General features: G+C 38.8%; 1 protein-coding gene across 2 annotated transcripts in view; it reads right to left on the reverse strand.

Annotated features, from left to right (window-relative positions):
• Positions 1–18,430, reverse strand: part of AATF (apoptosis antagonizing transcription factor) — a 105,137-nt gene that overhangs the window by 25,337 nt on the left and 61,370 nt on the right. Inside the window, exons 9-11 of one of the 2 annotated variants that reach the window (XM_007100349.3) lie at positions 10,552–10,619; positions 8,226–8,306; positions 703–774 (exon numbers count right to left, since the gene is read on the reverse strand). In XM_007100349.3, coding sequence (XP_007100411.2) covers positions 703–774; positions 8,226–8,306; positions 10,552–10,619 — 221 coding nt within the window. The remainder of the gene's footprint in view (positions 1–702; positions 775–8,225; positions 8,307–10,551; positions 10,620–18,430) is intronic. The other variant, XM_028500088.2, reaches the window with a different exon arrangement.

An 18,430-nucleotide genomic window follows, 5' to 3' on the forward strand; every position in this document is an offset into this window, starting at 1 on the left:
TATATAATTAATCTATTACTCACCTGGCATCATCATTCATTGTGGTATGGTCAATAGGTGCCATGAAGCTCAGAAGCTTGCTAAGGACGTGAAACCTAATAAAGTAGGAAACAAACAGGCAGCAACATTAGTAACTATTAACCTAGAAAAGGAAATATACCCTACCAGGTAACAAACTCCAGAAGTGATCACAGGTATATCTGGCTCCAGAGTGCAACAGGGAACAATTCACAGGCATGAACCACTCACGACCATAAAAACACTTTTCCCTTAAAACTACTGGAGAAAAACCTCAACAGCAGCCTGAACAAACACAACATAATGCACATCTCTAGACCCATTTTTAAAAGGAGAACATATCCATAAAACCCCCAAACACATGAAGCAAGTGTGTGTGCTGTTCTAACCCATCTGTCTAGAGAAGAGCTCCGATGTCCTAGGCAGGTGGCTGAAGTTAAAAACAAAACAAAACAGCAAAAACAAACAAAAAACCCACCAGAGGCAGCACTGAGATTTACAAAAATTTTGTTTTGGTCTTACAGTAATGTTGGGTGTGAAGAGATGTGACAAGGACCCTTGCTATGATGCCAGTGACAAATGGTTCACTGATAAGATGAAATGGAGAGGGCGACAGGCTGTAGAACAGGTCAATATCAGGCTGTCATGAAGCCATTTGAGATATATAATTAATCTATTACTCACCTGGCATCATCATTCATTGTGGTATGGTCAATAGGTGCCATGAAGCTCAGAAGCTTGCTAAGGACGTGAAACCTAATAAAGTAGGAAACAAACAGGCAGCAACATTAGTAACTATTAACCTAGAAAAGGAAATATACCCTACCAGGTAACAAACTCCAGAAGTGATCACAGGTATATCTGGCTCCAGAGTGCAACAGGGAACAATTCACAGGCATGAACCACTCACGACCATAAAAACACTTTTCCCTTAAAACTACTGGAGAAAAGTGTGATAAAAGCAAATTGTGAATGACAGTAGCTCAACAGAGCTCCAAAGCCCAAAAAAAGAGTAGATACACCTGTGCCCTTGAGCAATGTACTAGCCCTTAAACATCACTCCAGAAAATAGACAATGAGGAGCTGGCCACCTCATCTTCCCCTCCTCTACATACATCTTCATCATTTTTCAGTGTCATTAAAGCTACCTACTGGCAGTGGCACAGGTAGTGGCATAACATTCAAATGGAACACCTCACCACCACCATCACTCACTAGCTCCCTGAGTCAGAAAAGGCTTCTAGAATCACCTTCACTCACTAGCTCCACCGGATCTTTCATTTCGCCCCCTTTTTCTTTTTTTGGCTGCGTTGGGTCTTTGTTGCTGTGTGCAGGCTTTCTCTAGCTGCGGCGAGCGGGGGCTACTCTTCACTGCGGTGCACAGGCTTCTCACTGCGGTGGCTCCTCTTGTTGCGGAGCACGGGCTTTAGGCGCATGGGCTTCAGTAGTTGCAGCTCGTGGGCTCAGCAGTTGTGGCTCACGGGCTCTAGAAGCGCAGGCTCAGTAGCTGTGGCGCACGGGCTTAGTTGCTCCGCAGCATGTGAGATCTTCCCAGAGCAGGGCTCGAACACGTGTCCCCTGCATTGGCAGGCGGATTCCTAATCACTGTGCCACCAGGGAAGCCCCTCGCCCATCTTTAAATGACGCGCGCAACTGAGTACATAACAAGTCTGATCCCTAGATCTTCAAGTCAAGGTGTTAACAGAAATTTAAGTTATGTCACCTCCATCTCCCAGCAATAGAAAAAAGGGGTATTTTTGTACAAAGTGCTTTGAGATCCTCGGTGAAGGGGGGCTGAACAAATATTTGACCTTATACAGGAGAAATTACACCAAGGAGAATTCAAAGAAGGTACCCCTTTCTGTTCATTATAAAAGGAGAAGCTGAAGGACAATATGCATAGTATATTGGTTGGGCAAAAAGTTCATTTGGGTTTTTCCATGTTACGGAAAACCCAAATGAACTTTTAGCCCAGCCCAATAAAATTCTAACCAGAAAAACTGTTCTTGGGCAAAACACTATCCACAAAAAAATATGATATAAATATTTTCACATGTGTAATGTTTTACAGTTTTAAAAACATTTTTACACACATCAAAGAATTTGATTCTCTACTACACCACCAATAGCCAAGCCTCCCAAATTTCATTCATTTTTTTAACAAATGAATTTAAAAGAATAATAGTGATGAGATTTTTCCCATTACAAGAGTAATACAAAAAGCATAATTCATTACAGAAAATTTGGAAAACAAACCAACTGAGCACACACAAAAATACATAGTTCTTCCACCTAGAGAAGAACTGTTATTAATATTTATTAATATTATTATTTCATTAATATTTTGGTTAATTATGTTCATTTTATATAGTAATCCATACACACACATAATTTCATATCTTTTTTTTCACTTAGCATTGCATCTCAAAGCTATATACAAAATTCCAGGAATGGAAGTACCATAAATATATTTTCATATATTTGAACATTCATACTGCTTCCAATTCTTCATTTTTTATAAGATGCAACAACAAAATATCTGTTCACTATACTTTTTTTAATGTCCGCTATCTCCTAATTATAAAAAATAATATATAATTCCAAATTCGGAAATGTATAGAGAGCTGACAAGTTCCCTGTAGTCCTATCCCCGAGAAATAATCACTGTTAATTAAATCACTGTTAATCATTGTTAAGTTTGTCTGTGGCATTCTCCATATATAAGACAAATATAAACTTTATATATTTTCACATAAAAATGAGACTGTAATATACTTAATATTCTGCATTATGCTTTTTTCCACTGTCATATTCTATTCTTTTTCATAGTTACAGGATACTCTGTCTTGTCAATATATTATAATTTATTAAACCTCCTATTGATAGGCATTATATAGCCTATCCCCTTTAAAAACCATATTAAACAGTGCGAAAATGAAGACTTTTTAAAACTTTTTTAGAAATGTATTTTATTGACACATAGTTGATTTAGAAAATTGTGTTAATTTCTGTTGCATAGCAAAGTGATTCAGTTACACACACACACACATTCCTTTTCATATTCTTTTCCATTATGGTTTATCGCAGGATACTGACTATAATTCCCTGTGCTATACAGTAGGACCTTGTTGTTTATCCATTCTATATATACTAGTCTGCATCTGCTCATCCCAAACTCCCAGTCCATCCCTCCCCCACTGCCCCCCACTTGGCAACCACAAGTCTGTTCTCTATGTCTGTGCATCTGTTTCTGTTTTGTAGATAAGTTCATTTGTGTCATATTTTACATTCCACATATAAGAGATATCACATGGTATTTGTCTTTCTCTTTCTGACTTAGCTAAAGTGAAGATTCTTACATATAAATTATTGTATGTTTGTTCACACATTTCTATGGGATAAATTGTGAGATGTGGAATTGCTTTGCTGGTGAATCGAAAAGTATGCATATTTAAAATTGAAAAAGTAAGCTAAATGCCCTCCCAAAGGTTACGTTAATGTACAAGAATATAATTATTTACATAACCTTTTTATTTAAGTATAAAGCGTAAGTGCAATTAATAAATATATTTTAATGTCTTTAGGCTTCGCCAAACTTCACCGTTCATCTGAAAAAATGGAAACTATTCTTGGCTGTGTCCAAATACAGGTTTAATTTACTGTCTAGACAAAGACTATAACTATACCTTATAGTTGTGCTGTCCAATCCAGCACTCACTGGCCACACGCGGCTACTGAGCACCTGAAATGTGCCAAACTGAGACGTGCTCCAGATTTTGAAAACTTGAGATGAAAAAAATGTAAAATATATCACTAAGAATTTTTAAAACAATAAACTGCTGAAATAATATTTTTTATATATTGGGTTACGTGAAATATATTATTAAGTTCACTTGTTTCATTTTTTCCCCTTTTTAATTGTGGCTACTAGAACATTTAAAATTACACATGTAAAGATATTTTCATTGGATGGCACTGCTCCATGGAATACCTTTACACTTTAATAAAATATATTCAATAACTATTAGCTGCATGATGTAAGACAGGCTTTAAGAAGTAATCAGATTTAGTAATGTGTACTTAATACAATGCATTTTACCTAATCTCAGTGCTACCGAGGATGGATGCACGTTTTAGTATTAAAATACCTTTTACCAACCATACTAAGAAGAGATAAATATAATTTTGTTGCAGAAGAACAGACAAACACAAAACACAGTATGACACCTCATTATTAAAGGCCCGAGCGTTTAATTCATTTACATTATGAATTCTGCTTAAATCATGATCAAATCCACTTACAGGTAATGCTGAGTAAAAGACTGATAATCAATAATTATAATTACTTCCCAAAACCAAAATATTTCTTTTTTTATAAGTTATTTTCTAGCATCCAACTAGCAAATCGCCACACCCAGTCTGACCAGGATGATGCCACTGACCATTTAAACTAAGGTTTCCACAGGTGATGTTCATCTTTGCTAGGACATTTCTTCTCTCTCCAACCCTATCACACAGAGCAAAGCTTGCTCACTGGTGGAATCTAGTACCAGTGATAACAGTTGGCACATCCCACCAGCTCTTCCGGGGGTCTAATTTAAGGAAGTTATTTATGATATTCTCATCTAGCCTGGGCCCCTTGTTGAATCCGTCATGGCAGAATTCTAATGTAGCCAAGGTATCATTCTGGTGTCTGCAAAGGTCCTGGCCAGAGAAACAACTCAACAGCCACAGGTTAGAAGCATGGGCTCTGGAATCAGACCAATTACCTCAAATCCAAGTTCGTGCTTGCTAGTTCTGTAACACTGGGTGAGTTACTTACCTTCCGAACTACTTCACATGAATTAGCTAATTCAATCTGCATAACAATCCTATGAGATGTGCCTTTTATCATCACGCTAGGTTGACAGATGAGGAAACTGAAGCACAAAGATGTAAAGTATCTTGCCCAAGGTCTAAAGGCCAGTACGTGGAAGTGTCAGATTTCAAACCCGGACAGTTTAGCGTCAGAGCCTATGCCTTTTCTACCTCGGCATGTAAATTGCTTTGCAGTGCCCAACAGAGTTTTATAAAGGTTAGTTGTCGCTATTGCTAACAAGATCACTCTGATTCTGACCACATCCCGCACATTCATGTTCACAAAGAGAGCCAGGTGAATACGGATGATAAAACTGCAAAACAATTCAAAGCACATGACCTTATTTATTACTTTTCTTTTTACTTATTTGGCAGTAATTTTAGGTTTATAGAAAAGTTGCAAAAATAGTGCAGAGAACTCATGTATATCCTTACCTAGCTTCCTCTAATGTTAACAGCTTACACTAGTGTAATTATCAAAATTAGGAAATTAACATTGGTACAATACTATTAACTAAACCATAGACCTTATTCAAACTTCACCCATTTTTACCCTAGTGTCCTTTTTCTTTTCCAGGATCCAACCTAGGACCCCACATTGCACCTAACTGTGGTGACTCCTTAAGTCTCCTCCAATCTGTGACAGGTGCTCAGGCTTCCTTATTTTTCAATGACTCTCTACAGTCTATAAAGTCCGAATTCTGAGCTTGACCACAATCTAGCACTCACTTATTCATACAGCCTCATCTCCTGCCATTCCCCCATACTCAGTTTAAGTCTCTGCTAAAACAAATGAACTGCAGTTCCCAAAATGGACGTGTACACTCTCAAGTCTGTGTTTTGGCAAACATTATTCTTTGTGGCCTTTCCCTAGGCTAACTCTTCCTAGTCTGCTCACTTCACACTGTGAAGTGTGGATGCTGCATCTTACAGAAAGTCTTACCTGACGAGCATGTTAATTTTACTGTTATAATCGTCCAAAAACATGTCTACAAGGCACTACGGTAGACGGTTAAGGTTGGAACTGTCTTGAAAAACCAGTACAATACTTGCCCTCAAGGGACACACAATTATAGCTACTTGCACTCATAGTTTTAAAACTCATAAAAATATGATAATGTAGAAAAGGCATTTTTTGCCACTCTCAGTTCTTTTGAAGAGCGTATATTTGCAACAGCAACGTCAACAGATAAACACTAGAAACCAAAGAAACTAACATTTTCGAATGCTTCCTACGTACCAGACATATTCACCTTGTTTTAATCTCAAACCAAATCTATAAAGTAGGGATTAGTATCTCCACTTATTAAATGAGAAAAGTGAGGCTCAGAGAATAAAGAGCTACCAAAATCATAGAGCCAGACAGAGCCAGTCTCCTGATTTGAAATCCTGGGCTCCTCCCTCTAGAGAACATTTAAAGCCTCACAAAGCTATTAAATTAATTAATTAGAAGTACAGTTGATCTACAATATTATTAGTTTCAGGTGTACAACATAGTGATTCAATATTTTTATAGATTATACTCCATCTAAAGTTATTATAAAATAATGGCTCTATTCCCTGTGCTGTATAATATATGCTTGCTCCTTATTTATTTTATACACAGTAGTTTGTGTCTCTTAATCCCATACACTTATCTCGCCCCTCCCGCCTTCCCTCTCCCCACTGGTAAGCACTGGTTTGTTCTCTGTATCTGTGAGCCTGTTTTGTTAGGTACATTCGTTTGTTTCATTTTTTAGATTCCACATACAAGTGATAACAGAGTATTTGTCTTTCTCAAAGCTATAATTTTAAAAGCACAGTATTGGAGAAAAATCTAATCTCAAAATTAAAGAACAGGTACTTAATCAGCCTGGTCAATTACAAAGTACTAGTAATAACATTCTTCTTTAAATCCTTCCGGGGCTGGGGGAGGGTACAGAAGAGACAGGTAAAAAAGAGGCATGTATGTGAGTGAGTAAGTAAATGAACCTTCCAGGAGGAGGACTGATCCAGTCTTGGAATAATAACAGCAATAATAATGATAGGAATGATGGCAACAGACACGTGTATAGTGCTTGCTGTGTCCCTGGCTCTGTGCTAAAAGCTGTATATATACTTACTCATTTAAACCTCACAGCAACCCTACAAGTCTCGTACTATTATCATCCCCATTCTACAGATGAAGAAACTAGCACAGAGAGTTTAAGGGTCTTGCTCGGAGTAACTACTAGAGTGTCATATCCCAGACTGTCAAAGCTGGGATTCAAACTCAGGCAGTCAGGCTCTTGAGACCATGCTCTTAACCAGTACACTGAAAACAAACTTGGAGAAGTATGAAGACTTGGAAACTTCAACATATGAAAAAACATAAACAAATTTAACCTGAGATTTAAGAAAAGTGACTTTCAATCAAAAGATGATGAAAAGCTACTTTGCACTTCTGCAAAGTTAAAGAAAAATAAGCATTTCCTGATAAGCTTTGTTAAATACTAAACAGGTTAATTGAAGTAGTGAAATCTGCTTCTCTGAAGATATTTAAAAATGAGACAGATCCACATTTGTCTAAAGGGAATTTAATGACAGGCAGGCTCTAATAAGGATGTGGGATTAGCTATCTGCCTAAAACTGTCCTAACACAATGAGTTTAACGTTTTTTTTTCAACGTGCACCTGAATTACAAGTAGTTTCTTTGACACTGAGGCCCTGTGAGAGTGATATTATGTAATATATAAAAATAGTTACATGGAATCGAAGTCTGAAAGCACAGCAATGTCACTTCTACTCTTGCCCCATCTTTTGTCTCCATACTTTTAAGACTCCTTTCAAGGGCTCACAGGGTTGAGGGCTTTCCTACACTCAGAAATGTCTCTCTGTTCTCATACAAATTATATTCCTCATCTCATTTAAGCACAGTGTTAACATTCTCTGGAATCCTTCATTTGTACCTTTTTAGCATATTGCATACCTGTATGGCATCATGAAAATGGACAAATATAATTCTATGTCTAAATAAGACTCCAAAATACAATTTTTATATTGTTCTAAAGAAATCATTTTTTAAAACTAAGGCAATTTCAATGATCTTGTCTTATTTCCTTATTATTTCTCTTTCAGGGAAATGCAAATATCATTTAACCCATCCATTCACAACAGTAGAACAAGAAGTAACTGAAACTATCTTTCCATTACAGAGTAAAAAAAAAAACGGAGCCTCAAAAAAAGCCTCAAATATTGCTTTAGTTATTTTTCTGCTCCTTAAAAACAGAATCACCAAAAGAAACAGAAAAATGATGTAATAGCCAACATGCAAGAGAAGAGATAAGGATAACAACACACAAGATTAACATTTTTTCTAAAAAGTAACTCACCGAAGTTTCCTTCCTTTGCTGGCTTTCCTATCTACTTTCTTGTGGATTTTGCTTCGTAACTTCTGGATTGCAAGCCACTGCCTAGGAAATTCACAAGCGATGTTATGCATCATCACTAATGGAAATAGTTACATCACTAATGGAAATAGTTACATGTATCGACAAATGGGAATTTTTCTCACTAACAACACTGCAGAAAGAAATCATCAACCTACATCAACTTCCTCAAGACAGTCTGGGGCCAAAGCGACTAATCAACAGAAGAGGATTTGTGCAATGGCTTAAAGAAACAAAAACAAAAACAAATGGCAGCTGGGAAATTCTACAGCAAATTTGGTTAACGATGCTCCTTAGTATTTGGAGTTACTGTGACAAGCACTAAATCTACCAGTCTGCAGGAAAACCCATCAAACTGAGTAGAGCTGCTTGGGTTTGCTTTTAATGTTTTAGCTGCCTGGCCTGTTCTATGACTAATATTGCAGCTGCTGTTTGGTTTGAGCACGTGAATTCTTTAAATCTAATTTGCCCATTGTTAATGCCCAACTGCTTTCTCTTGTGCTTTCCACTTTTTGCTAAGTGTTAAGAATTATCCACTATTGATACTAGTTTTACAGTCATTTTATTTATTTAATTTTCATTTCAGCTATAATATTTCAGAATGTGTTGTTCAAAGGTAAGGGCTTTTTTCCCCCACAATATAATCTCAATACCAACAGCCCCAATATAATCTCAATACCACTGTCACACCTAAAAAAAGTTGACAATAATTCTTTACTATCAAATATTCACTCTAAATTTCCCAGGTCGTCTCAATTTTACAGTTAGTTTGCTTGAATCAGGATCCAAACAAGATTCATATATTCTGCAGTCATTTTATTTTATTTTACTTTTATTTTTTTAACATCTTTATTGGAGTATAATTGCTTTACAATGTTGTGTTAGTTTCTGCTGTATAACAAAGTGAATCAGCTATATGTATACATATATCCCCATATTCCCTCCCTCCCACCCTCCCTATCCCACCCCTCTAGGTGGTCACAAAGCACTGAGCTGATCTCCCTGTGCTATGCAGCCGCTTCCCACTAGCTATCTATTTTACATTTGGTAGTCTGCAGTCGTTTTAGATTAAAAGAAATTAATTTTTCAAATAAAAGATACTGGGCTAAGAAAATCTTCATATATTGCTCCTATGAACAAATGTGGGGGAAAAAAGGGAAAAACAGCAGCAGCTACTCATCTTACCTGATTTACACAATGAGAATTTAACATCAAAAAAAAAAAAATCCAGGGAAATCCAATTACTGTAATCTTAATATAATCTTAATTACCATAATCTATTTTATTGTAAAGTCAGATAAATGTACAATATAATCACCACTTAAATGCAATTTGCTCTATCACATTAAATTTATGGTGAACAGCTCTCTATAGCATTCCAGAGATATACAAAATATCAACATCCTACCCTAAAATTCATGTATTACTCACATAAAATTATTTCATCAACACAAATTTTTCATTGTGATCTCAAAATGCTGCTCTGCCCCAGAATCCCATTCTGATACTTGCAGCTTTTGTTTCCTTTCATGCTTTTGCAAATTATGGCTCATGGCTATTTAAATGTACACTATTCATTAGGTAGCACTCTAAATGTCCTTTTTATTTTCCAACCACAGGATGAAGCATACACACAAGGGCCTTCCTTCACTACTTTCCATTCTACCCTGACATCTGGGTAATGCCGCCACGTTCCATTTCTAATTGTGCCACAGCTTTCACTGAAGGGGCGGAGGTCTAAATTAGGGCAGACTCTCCCAGAGCAAGAAACCTGTTGTGCACAGTGCCATGTCCTGACAGCTGAGAGCACGCATCTGGGTGGATGCTTTTTACCCACTGGTCAGAGATTGATACAGATATAATCACAGCCCAAACCAGAGAGCAAAGAGATTAAGGACTTTGTGAAATAAACCCTAAAATAAACACCTATAGGCATTTTATAATTTCTTATTCAAACTGCACTTAAGGCAATGTAGGGTAAACAATTTCCATCACTTTGTCTGTCTAGCTCTTGTTATCTTGCTTAACTTTTTTTTTTTTTTAATCTGGCCGTGCCGCATGACTTGTGGGACCTCAGTTCCCTGACTAGGGATTGAACCCGGGCCACAGCAGTGAAAGCCCGGAATCCTAAACCACCAGGCCACCAGGGAACTCTCAACTTTTATAATTATAGGGCCAATCGTTGCCTTGGAGGCTGAATTAAGGAGACTCAGAGGGAGAAACTATTATACAGACTACTTGCATGAATAGAAAGCCATATCTAAATTACCTTCCCATGGCCACCTGATCATTGGGATCCAAGGAGCTGGTCTTCCGTTCTATAAGTTCCCGAAGGAGCTAGGGGAAAAAGGAAAGCAAGTGATTTATTTATCATCTCCCAGCACCAACTGACTTTAAAAGGGCACAGGAGGAATTCTGAACGGCATAGTGACAGCTCTAAACTACAATCAATAAGGGACAACTCAGTGGCAAGAGCATGACTGAATTCCCATTAACCCTTTCATATTTATATATCTTTAAAAAGAGCTTTAAGCAATAGCTGAGAACAAAGTCCATTTGAAAGACTTATTGTACTGCAGTTCATTTCAAATGGATCAATGAGTATGCAACATTCCCTTCATTGTTTTTATGATTAGTTTTGTCCACCTCATCGATATCAGTGGAGAATCTATAAAAGGTCAGGTGGGAAGGGCTGGGTGGCAAAGAGGAAAACGCATCAGCTTCTCACCAATAGGATAATGGTACATTGTTAACTTCTGACCTATAACCTCCAGCAGTCAGGAAGGTCTTCCTTAGGCAAAAAGCCTTTATTAGATATAACTAAAAGTGTGGACTTCACTCTCTTGCTTTCCACAGCTGGTACCCTAGCATGCTTACTAATAAATAATTTAACCGTATATGACACCAACACATTCACAGCCACAACAACTTTAAGAAGGAACCTAAAGAAAGTCTTATGTGCATATTGGAAACACAACACAGACAGCCAGTCTCTCATCCCCACAATTAACTCCATGGGAACTCTAAATCACTCTCCTACTCTCCTCTTAATACTGGGTATCCCACCACATGCAATCAAAGCCTAAATCTTTATCTTACATACAGACTGAAGAATTTGCATTGGATTTTAAAGTCCCACGTGAGAAGAAGCAATGGATATAAAAGTTAAACACTAAAGAAGGAGAATTTTAAGTTACAATAATAAAACTAGATATCATCTCTCCTACACAAGTGCTATACGCAGGGAAACAGCAACAGAGATTAAAATTCCAAAATCTTCTGAGAGGGACTTCCCTGGTGGTGCAGTGGTTAAGAATCCGGCTGCCAATGCAGGGGACACGGGTTCAAGCCCTGGTCCGGGAAGATCCCACATGCCACAGAGCAGCTAAGCCTGTGCGCCACAACTACTGAGCCTGCGCTCTAGATCCTGCGAGCCACAGCTACTGAGCCCTCGTGCCACAACTACTGAAGCCCATGCGCCTAGAGCCCACGCTCCGCAAGAGAAGCCACCGCAATGAGAAGCCCGCGCACAACGAAGAGGAGCCCCCGCTCGCTGCAACTAGAGAAAGCCCAGGCACAGCAACGAAGACCCAACACAGCCAAACATAAATAAATTAATTAATTAAAAAAAAAATCTTCTGAGAGAAATCCAAGAGAAGACACTAAAATAAACTCCTTCCTGCTTATCACCTGTCAATAACACAGGTTTGACTTTAAAACTTGTTTCTTCACAAAAATAAGTAATTATTTTGTAGGTAAGGCATGGGAGCAATATAGATAGTTCATCAAGTTAAACAGCCAAAGTCTGTGGGAGGATAAGGAAGGAGGGATAAATTCCTACGAAAGTAGTTCACTCTCTAATTGTCATTTGTTTATGTAAGTAGGCACTGAAAGAAGCAAAACAAATTTGTAAAAATATTCATTTCCACACAGGACAAACCTTTATTGCAAAAGGGAAAAGGATATCTCAATCGCAAATAAAAAACCTCCTGTGATGTTTTCTCATTTGCTTATTTTAGACATTATTACTACGATGGCAATTACGTTTAAAAATGTGGGGACCAGAGGCCTCTGGTTTATTATCACTAGAAAACAGCAAGCTATTTCTCTGCCCTGTTTATCTGATTGACTCCCAACATCTTTCTGGCAGCCAATCTATCAGTTTATCTCCCCTACTTCATCACAGTCACTTCTGGCAGCTAAATACAAGATCCAAATCCAGTGTTACACCGACATACGACACAGGAACCCTATGTAACACCACTACTCTGTAAACAGCTGCCCTTAAGGCTAAGCCAAAATGGGCTCTGGTTCCTAGTCAACATCCTGTCAAAAGCAAGGTTAGGGGAGGTGGGGTGGGGTGGGGGGAAGAGGGGAGAGGTTAACAAAAAGAATCTTTTTTTCTTTTAATAAAAAAGAAGAAGAAAACGAAGAGAAAACAAAATAAAAAAGAAGGAAAATAATGGAATCACTACATCTCATTGCCCTTACCTTGTTCCAGCCACATAAGAGATAACAGCCACGATTCCTGGTTTTCCTAATAGTCTCTGATCCCTTGAGACTGGGGCCATCACGGCCACTGGGAAGCAGCGCTCAGGGAAGGCTGCCCCAGCACAACGTGGGAGGCTGGAAACGGGAGCCGCGTGACCACGGTGGGTCTGTTACACTCGCAGTGGTCTCTGCAGTTGCAACACCAAGCTGGTGCAGCGTTTACTCTCAAGCACCCTGTGTACTTTACATATTCTGGGTTGCATTTTCACTACCCAAGTGTCTCACAGCTATTCTTAGTCATTCATGGTTAGGAAGAGAGTTTTATTGGTCTATCTGGCTGAGTCTAGTTTATTCAGTCCAATGTTTCAGAAGACCCTGTTGTGTGCAAGGCAAGAATAAGAAAGTAGCAAGAAAATAAGTAAACAAACGCTCCTCGTGGCTATTGCTATTTCCCACAGCTCTATCACTGGGCTTAAATTTAATTAGGAAAAATGCTTTCAAAAAAGTTGCCGAAAAATGAAGTTTTAGGGATACTGCTGAAGAACTTAGCTTTGCTTCCCAGTTCAATTTTCATAGCTTAACTTAATGACCAAACTTTTCCATTAAGATTCCAGTTTCTGTTAGTTACTGGAGCTTTTTATTTCAACAATAATCACACAATAGTCCTAGTTTTCTATGTGATTTGGAAAATGGAGAGATACATGAAATATTTTTGCTCCAGTCTGTTATAATTCCTCCAGATAGTCAATTCAGAAAGGCTTGATTGTTTCTCTAGTTCTAGGGGAAAATCATAGATGTATGATTTTATATATGTATGTCATAGATGTATGACCTGGGTTTCCAGGTCAGCCCACAAAAACCTATTTAACCCATAACAACATATGTGAGGAATGGCACCGATAGTACTATTCAGAATCGAATCAACATTTATAATACTTTGCCTGGAAAAACGCATGTCAGAATCAGTTAAAAATGGCAGTTTGAACACATTAGTCTATCTCTTCTCCCTTCTCAACTCCTCTAAAAGACAGTAGAGGGAAAAAAATAAATGTATTAACCGGCAAGAAAGAAGAGAAAAGGGAGAACTAATGAGAGTAGCTTTTCACAAAATTTTCAAAGACAGTCAGGAGATGAAGGAGCAAAAGGAAGTTATCACCCAAATGTCCAGAGGGAATAAAGGTGAGGGTAGAGCTAATGAGGCCCACAGAATCCCTGTGAGATGAGCTCTTGGAGGGCAGTTACCCTGAAAGGTGGAGAAGGGAGAGGGGGCAGAACCACTGGGCCTTCTCCATTATCCCACACAGCCAAGTGACTACCCCACAGGGAGGAAAGAAGCTTTATTCTCTGGAAAAACTGAGCCACAAAAGCTCCAAACTTAGAGATATGAGGCACGGAAGGCTGAGATGGGGCCTAAGGGAAAGGCTCAATGCTCATCTCTGGGACCTTCTCTCTCCTTCCCCCACCCTCTACACAGAACGCTAGCACCATGTGTAAAATTTCCTAGGCAGGAGAGCAGAAGGGCCTTTTCTGGAGAAACCGCAAGGTCATCCCCTGTCTCCCCAGAAAATAAGATTTCCAAGTTCTGACAAGCAAGATATTAGTTCACAGCAAAATTATATGTAAAGGAGCCAAAAAGCTCTGCCCAGGTTTCAGAGATACTTTTGAATGCCTTACTCTGAAACACGAAGGGACAGTTAAGGATCACCAGCATCTGAGGAAAGCCTCAGACACAGACCAAAACAAACAGAAAAAAAAGGGACTCAAGAAAGCAACACAGAGAACAAATGAAACAAACGCACACAAAGAAAAAGAAAGAAAAAGAAAAGAAAGAGAAAAGAACTCACGATGGATGACCTCAGAGAAGTGAGAGAAGACACATTTCCACAAGAACGAGATGCTATGAGAAAAGAGTAAAACAAGAAATTAAACGCAAAACAGAAATGTTTAAAAATTTCAATAGAATAACTGGAAGATAAATGTACAAAAATCTCTTAGATATAAAACAAGAAGGCAAAAAGATGATATCCCCTTGATTATTTGTGAGAGAAGAAAAAAACTTAGAGGATAATCCAGAATGTCAAACACCTGCCTAACAAAGGCTGGGAGAAAATAATTAATGAAATAATTTTAAAAACTTCCCCAAATCGAAGGATGAGAATGAACCCACCACAACCTAGTGCAACCTAGTGCAATGAAGGAAAAAGGACCTTTTGTAAGATACATCATCATGAAATGTGGAACTCCAGAAGCAAAGAGAAGATCCTAAATGGTTAGAGCAAAAATAGGTCACATGTAAAGAGGGTGACCACATGGCCCCAGCTACCCCAGAGAGTCCTGGTTAATGCCTGCTGTCCTGCTATTCTTTCAGGCTAGCACCTCAAGGGTCCTAGTTTTGACAATGAATTATACAGTCACCCTAAATATTAAGGACTGTAAATCTAAATGGGATTAGACATCTCAATAGCAATAACAGATGTCAGGGGACAGCAGAGCAAGGCCTTCAAAATTCTGAGGAAAATAACGTTCAACCTCAGGTTCCATACACAGCCAAAATACTAACCAAGTATGTGAGTTACATAAAGCATTTCACATAGTCAAGGACTCAACAATTTACTTTCCACACGCTCTTTCACAGGAAGATGTGCCTCAGTAAAATGAGAGCACATGGCAAGAAGGATGAAGACAGGAGATGTTAGAAAACAGGTCTACCTCAGGAAAGAAGTGAGGCAAGTCCCAGGGCTACAGATGGCACAGCCCCAGAGAGCCTGTTCCAGAAAGGAAGAGTCCAGGGAGCTCCAGGAATGAGGGCTCCAGGAGAAAGGGGGGAAATGATGGGTTAAGTACATCTTTTAAAAGCGGGATCAGCTAGGTGGTTTGTGACCACCTAGACGGGTGGGATAGGGAGGGTGGGAGGGAGGGAGACGCAACAGGGAAGAGATATGGGAACATATGTATATGTATAACTGATTCACTTTGTTGTAAAGCAGAAACTAACACACCATTGTAAAGCAATTATACTCCATTAAAGATGTTTAAAAAAAAAAGCAGGTATTATTCGCTCTAGGAAAAAACGAATTTGTAAGGAAATGTAATCATAGTACATCACTTGTAAACATTTATTTAATCATATATTGGAAACAATTGTTTTCACAAAACTGCGACAATAAGTACAACAGAAGAATGGAGAACTGAAGTATTGGGAGTGAGGAGGGGGCAGGGCTTCACTACCACAATGGGAAATCAAGAGAGGATTTGAAAAATGACGGACATCAATAAATCAACAGTCATATAAACACGTTATTTAAAACCATGCAAGTAGGACTTCCCTGGTGGCGCAGTGGTTAAGAATCCACCTGCCAATGCAGGGGACACGGGTTCGAGCCCTGGTCTGGGAAGATCCCACATGCCATGGAGCAACTAAGCCCATGCACCACAACTACTGAGCCTGCACTCTAGAGCCCACAAGCCACAACTACTGAGCCTGCCGTGCCACAACTACTGAAGCCCGCGTGCCTAGAGCCCATGCTCCGCAACAAGAGAAGCCAACACAATGAGAAGCCCGCTTGCCTCAACTAGAGAAAGCCCGCACACAGCAACCAAGACCCAATGCAGCCAAAAATAAATAAATAAACAAATAAAAAAGAAGTGTTCCCTCTTCTAAAAAAATAAAAAAAATAAAAACATGCAAGTAACTATATAAAGAAAAAAAAAAAACCCTTAAAGTATCAGAAGGTTTTACCCTCCAGGACTTATCAGCACAACAGTGTTTTAACATTTCTTAGGTAATGGAGAACCCAAGAAGAATCTGCCGGTATTTATTTAGCAATATCCAGAGGAAAGAGTATAGATGTTTCTGGAAAATCTTTCCAGTCTGCAAATTCACACGGAGAAATTTTACAAGTCCTACAGGACAGGAGGATCAAGGATATACTGATTAAAGCTCTTATGGGGGCTTCCCTGGTGGCGTAATGGTTAAGAATCCGCCTGCCAGTGCAGGGGACATGGGTTCAAGCTCTGGTCCGGGACGATCCCACATGCCGTGGAGCAACTAAGCCCGTGTGCCACTACTGAGCCTGTGCTCTACAGCCTGTGAGCCACAATGACTGAGCCCATATGCCACAACTACTGAAGCCTGCAGGTCTAGAGCCCGTGCTCCGCAACAAGAGAAGCCACCGCAATGAGAAGCCCGTGCACCGCAACGAAGAGTAGCCCCTGCTCGCCACAGCTAGAGAAAGCCCACGTGCAGCAATGAAGACCCAACACAGCCAAAAAATAAACAAATAAATTTATTAAAAAGAAAAAAGCTCTTATGAATATTTTTCTGTTCCCTAAAATAAAACATGAAAACATACTAGAAATAATACCAATAACATTTATTTTGATTTGCTGCAGATAATGCCAAATAACTGTTTATAACTTTATTGAGCTATAATTCACTTACCATACAATTCACCCATTCAGAGTGTATATAATTCAGCACTTAAAAACTTGGATGACAATCCACAGAGAAAGCACTTAGTAAATTCAGAACTGTGCAATCATATTTAATTTTAGAACATTTTCATCCCACCTAAAAGAAACCCCATACTAGTTGTCATCCCCAGTATCCACCAGCCACATGTCCCCAGCAGCCCTAAGCAACCACTAATCCTTCTGTCTTTATAGATATGCCCATTCTGGACATCTCATATAAAGAGGATCATATAATTTATGGCCTTTTATGACTGGCTTATTTCACTTAACAGATTTTCAAGCTTTATTCACATTGTAGCATATGTTGGTACTTCCTTTCCTTTTTATGGCTGAGTAACATTCCTTCGTGGATGCAGTGGTGTCGTCCACCGCTACGTGGAGCCACAGATGCAGAAAACAAGCTTACGGTCATGATAAGCGGGGGGTGGGGGATAAACTGGGAGACTGGGAATGACACATACGCACTACTATATATAAAGCAGATAACTAATAAGGACCAACTGTATTGCACAGGGAACTCTACTCAATACTCTGTAATGGCCTATATGGGAAAAGAATCTAAAAAAAGAGTGGATAGATGTATATGTATGACTGAATCACTTTGCTGTACACCTGAAACTAATACAACATTGTAAATCAACTATACTCCAATAAAAATTCTTAAAAATTTCATATGTTTGTAATAAAATTGATCATACAGAGTATTTTTGTATGATGTACATAAAATAAATATTGCTTTGTATGTATACACCACATTTTGTTTAGCCATTCACCATTGAGGGACATTTGGGTTACTTCCACTTTACGGCTATTATGTATAATGCTGCTATGAACATTCATGTACTACTCTTTGTGTGGACACATGCTTCCATCTCTCTTGGGTTTATACCTAAGAGGAGAATTGCTAGGTCATGCAGTTAACTCTATGTTTACCATTTTGAGGAACTGCCAGACTGTCTTCCAAAAATGCTGCATCACTTTACCTTCCCACTACCAGCATATGAGGGGTCCAACTTCTCCACATCCTTGCCAGCACTTGCTATTACCTGACTTTTTCATTATAGCCACCCTAGTGGGTGTAAAGTATTACCTCATTGTGGGGTTTTTTTTTGTTTTGTTTTTTGTTTTTGCCGTACGCGGGCCTCTCACTGTTGTGGCCTCTCCTGTTGTGGAGCGCAGGCTCC

Source organism: Physeter macrocephalus, chromosome 14 (genome assembly GCF_002837175.3).
Source record: "Physeter macrocephalus isolate SW-GA chromosome 14, ASM283717v5, whole genome shotgun sequence".
NCBI lineage: Eukaryota > Metazoa > Chordata > Mammalia > Artiodactyla > Physeteridae > Physeter > Physeter macrocephalus.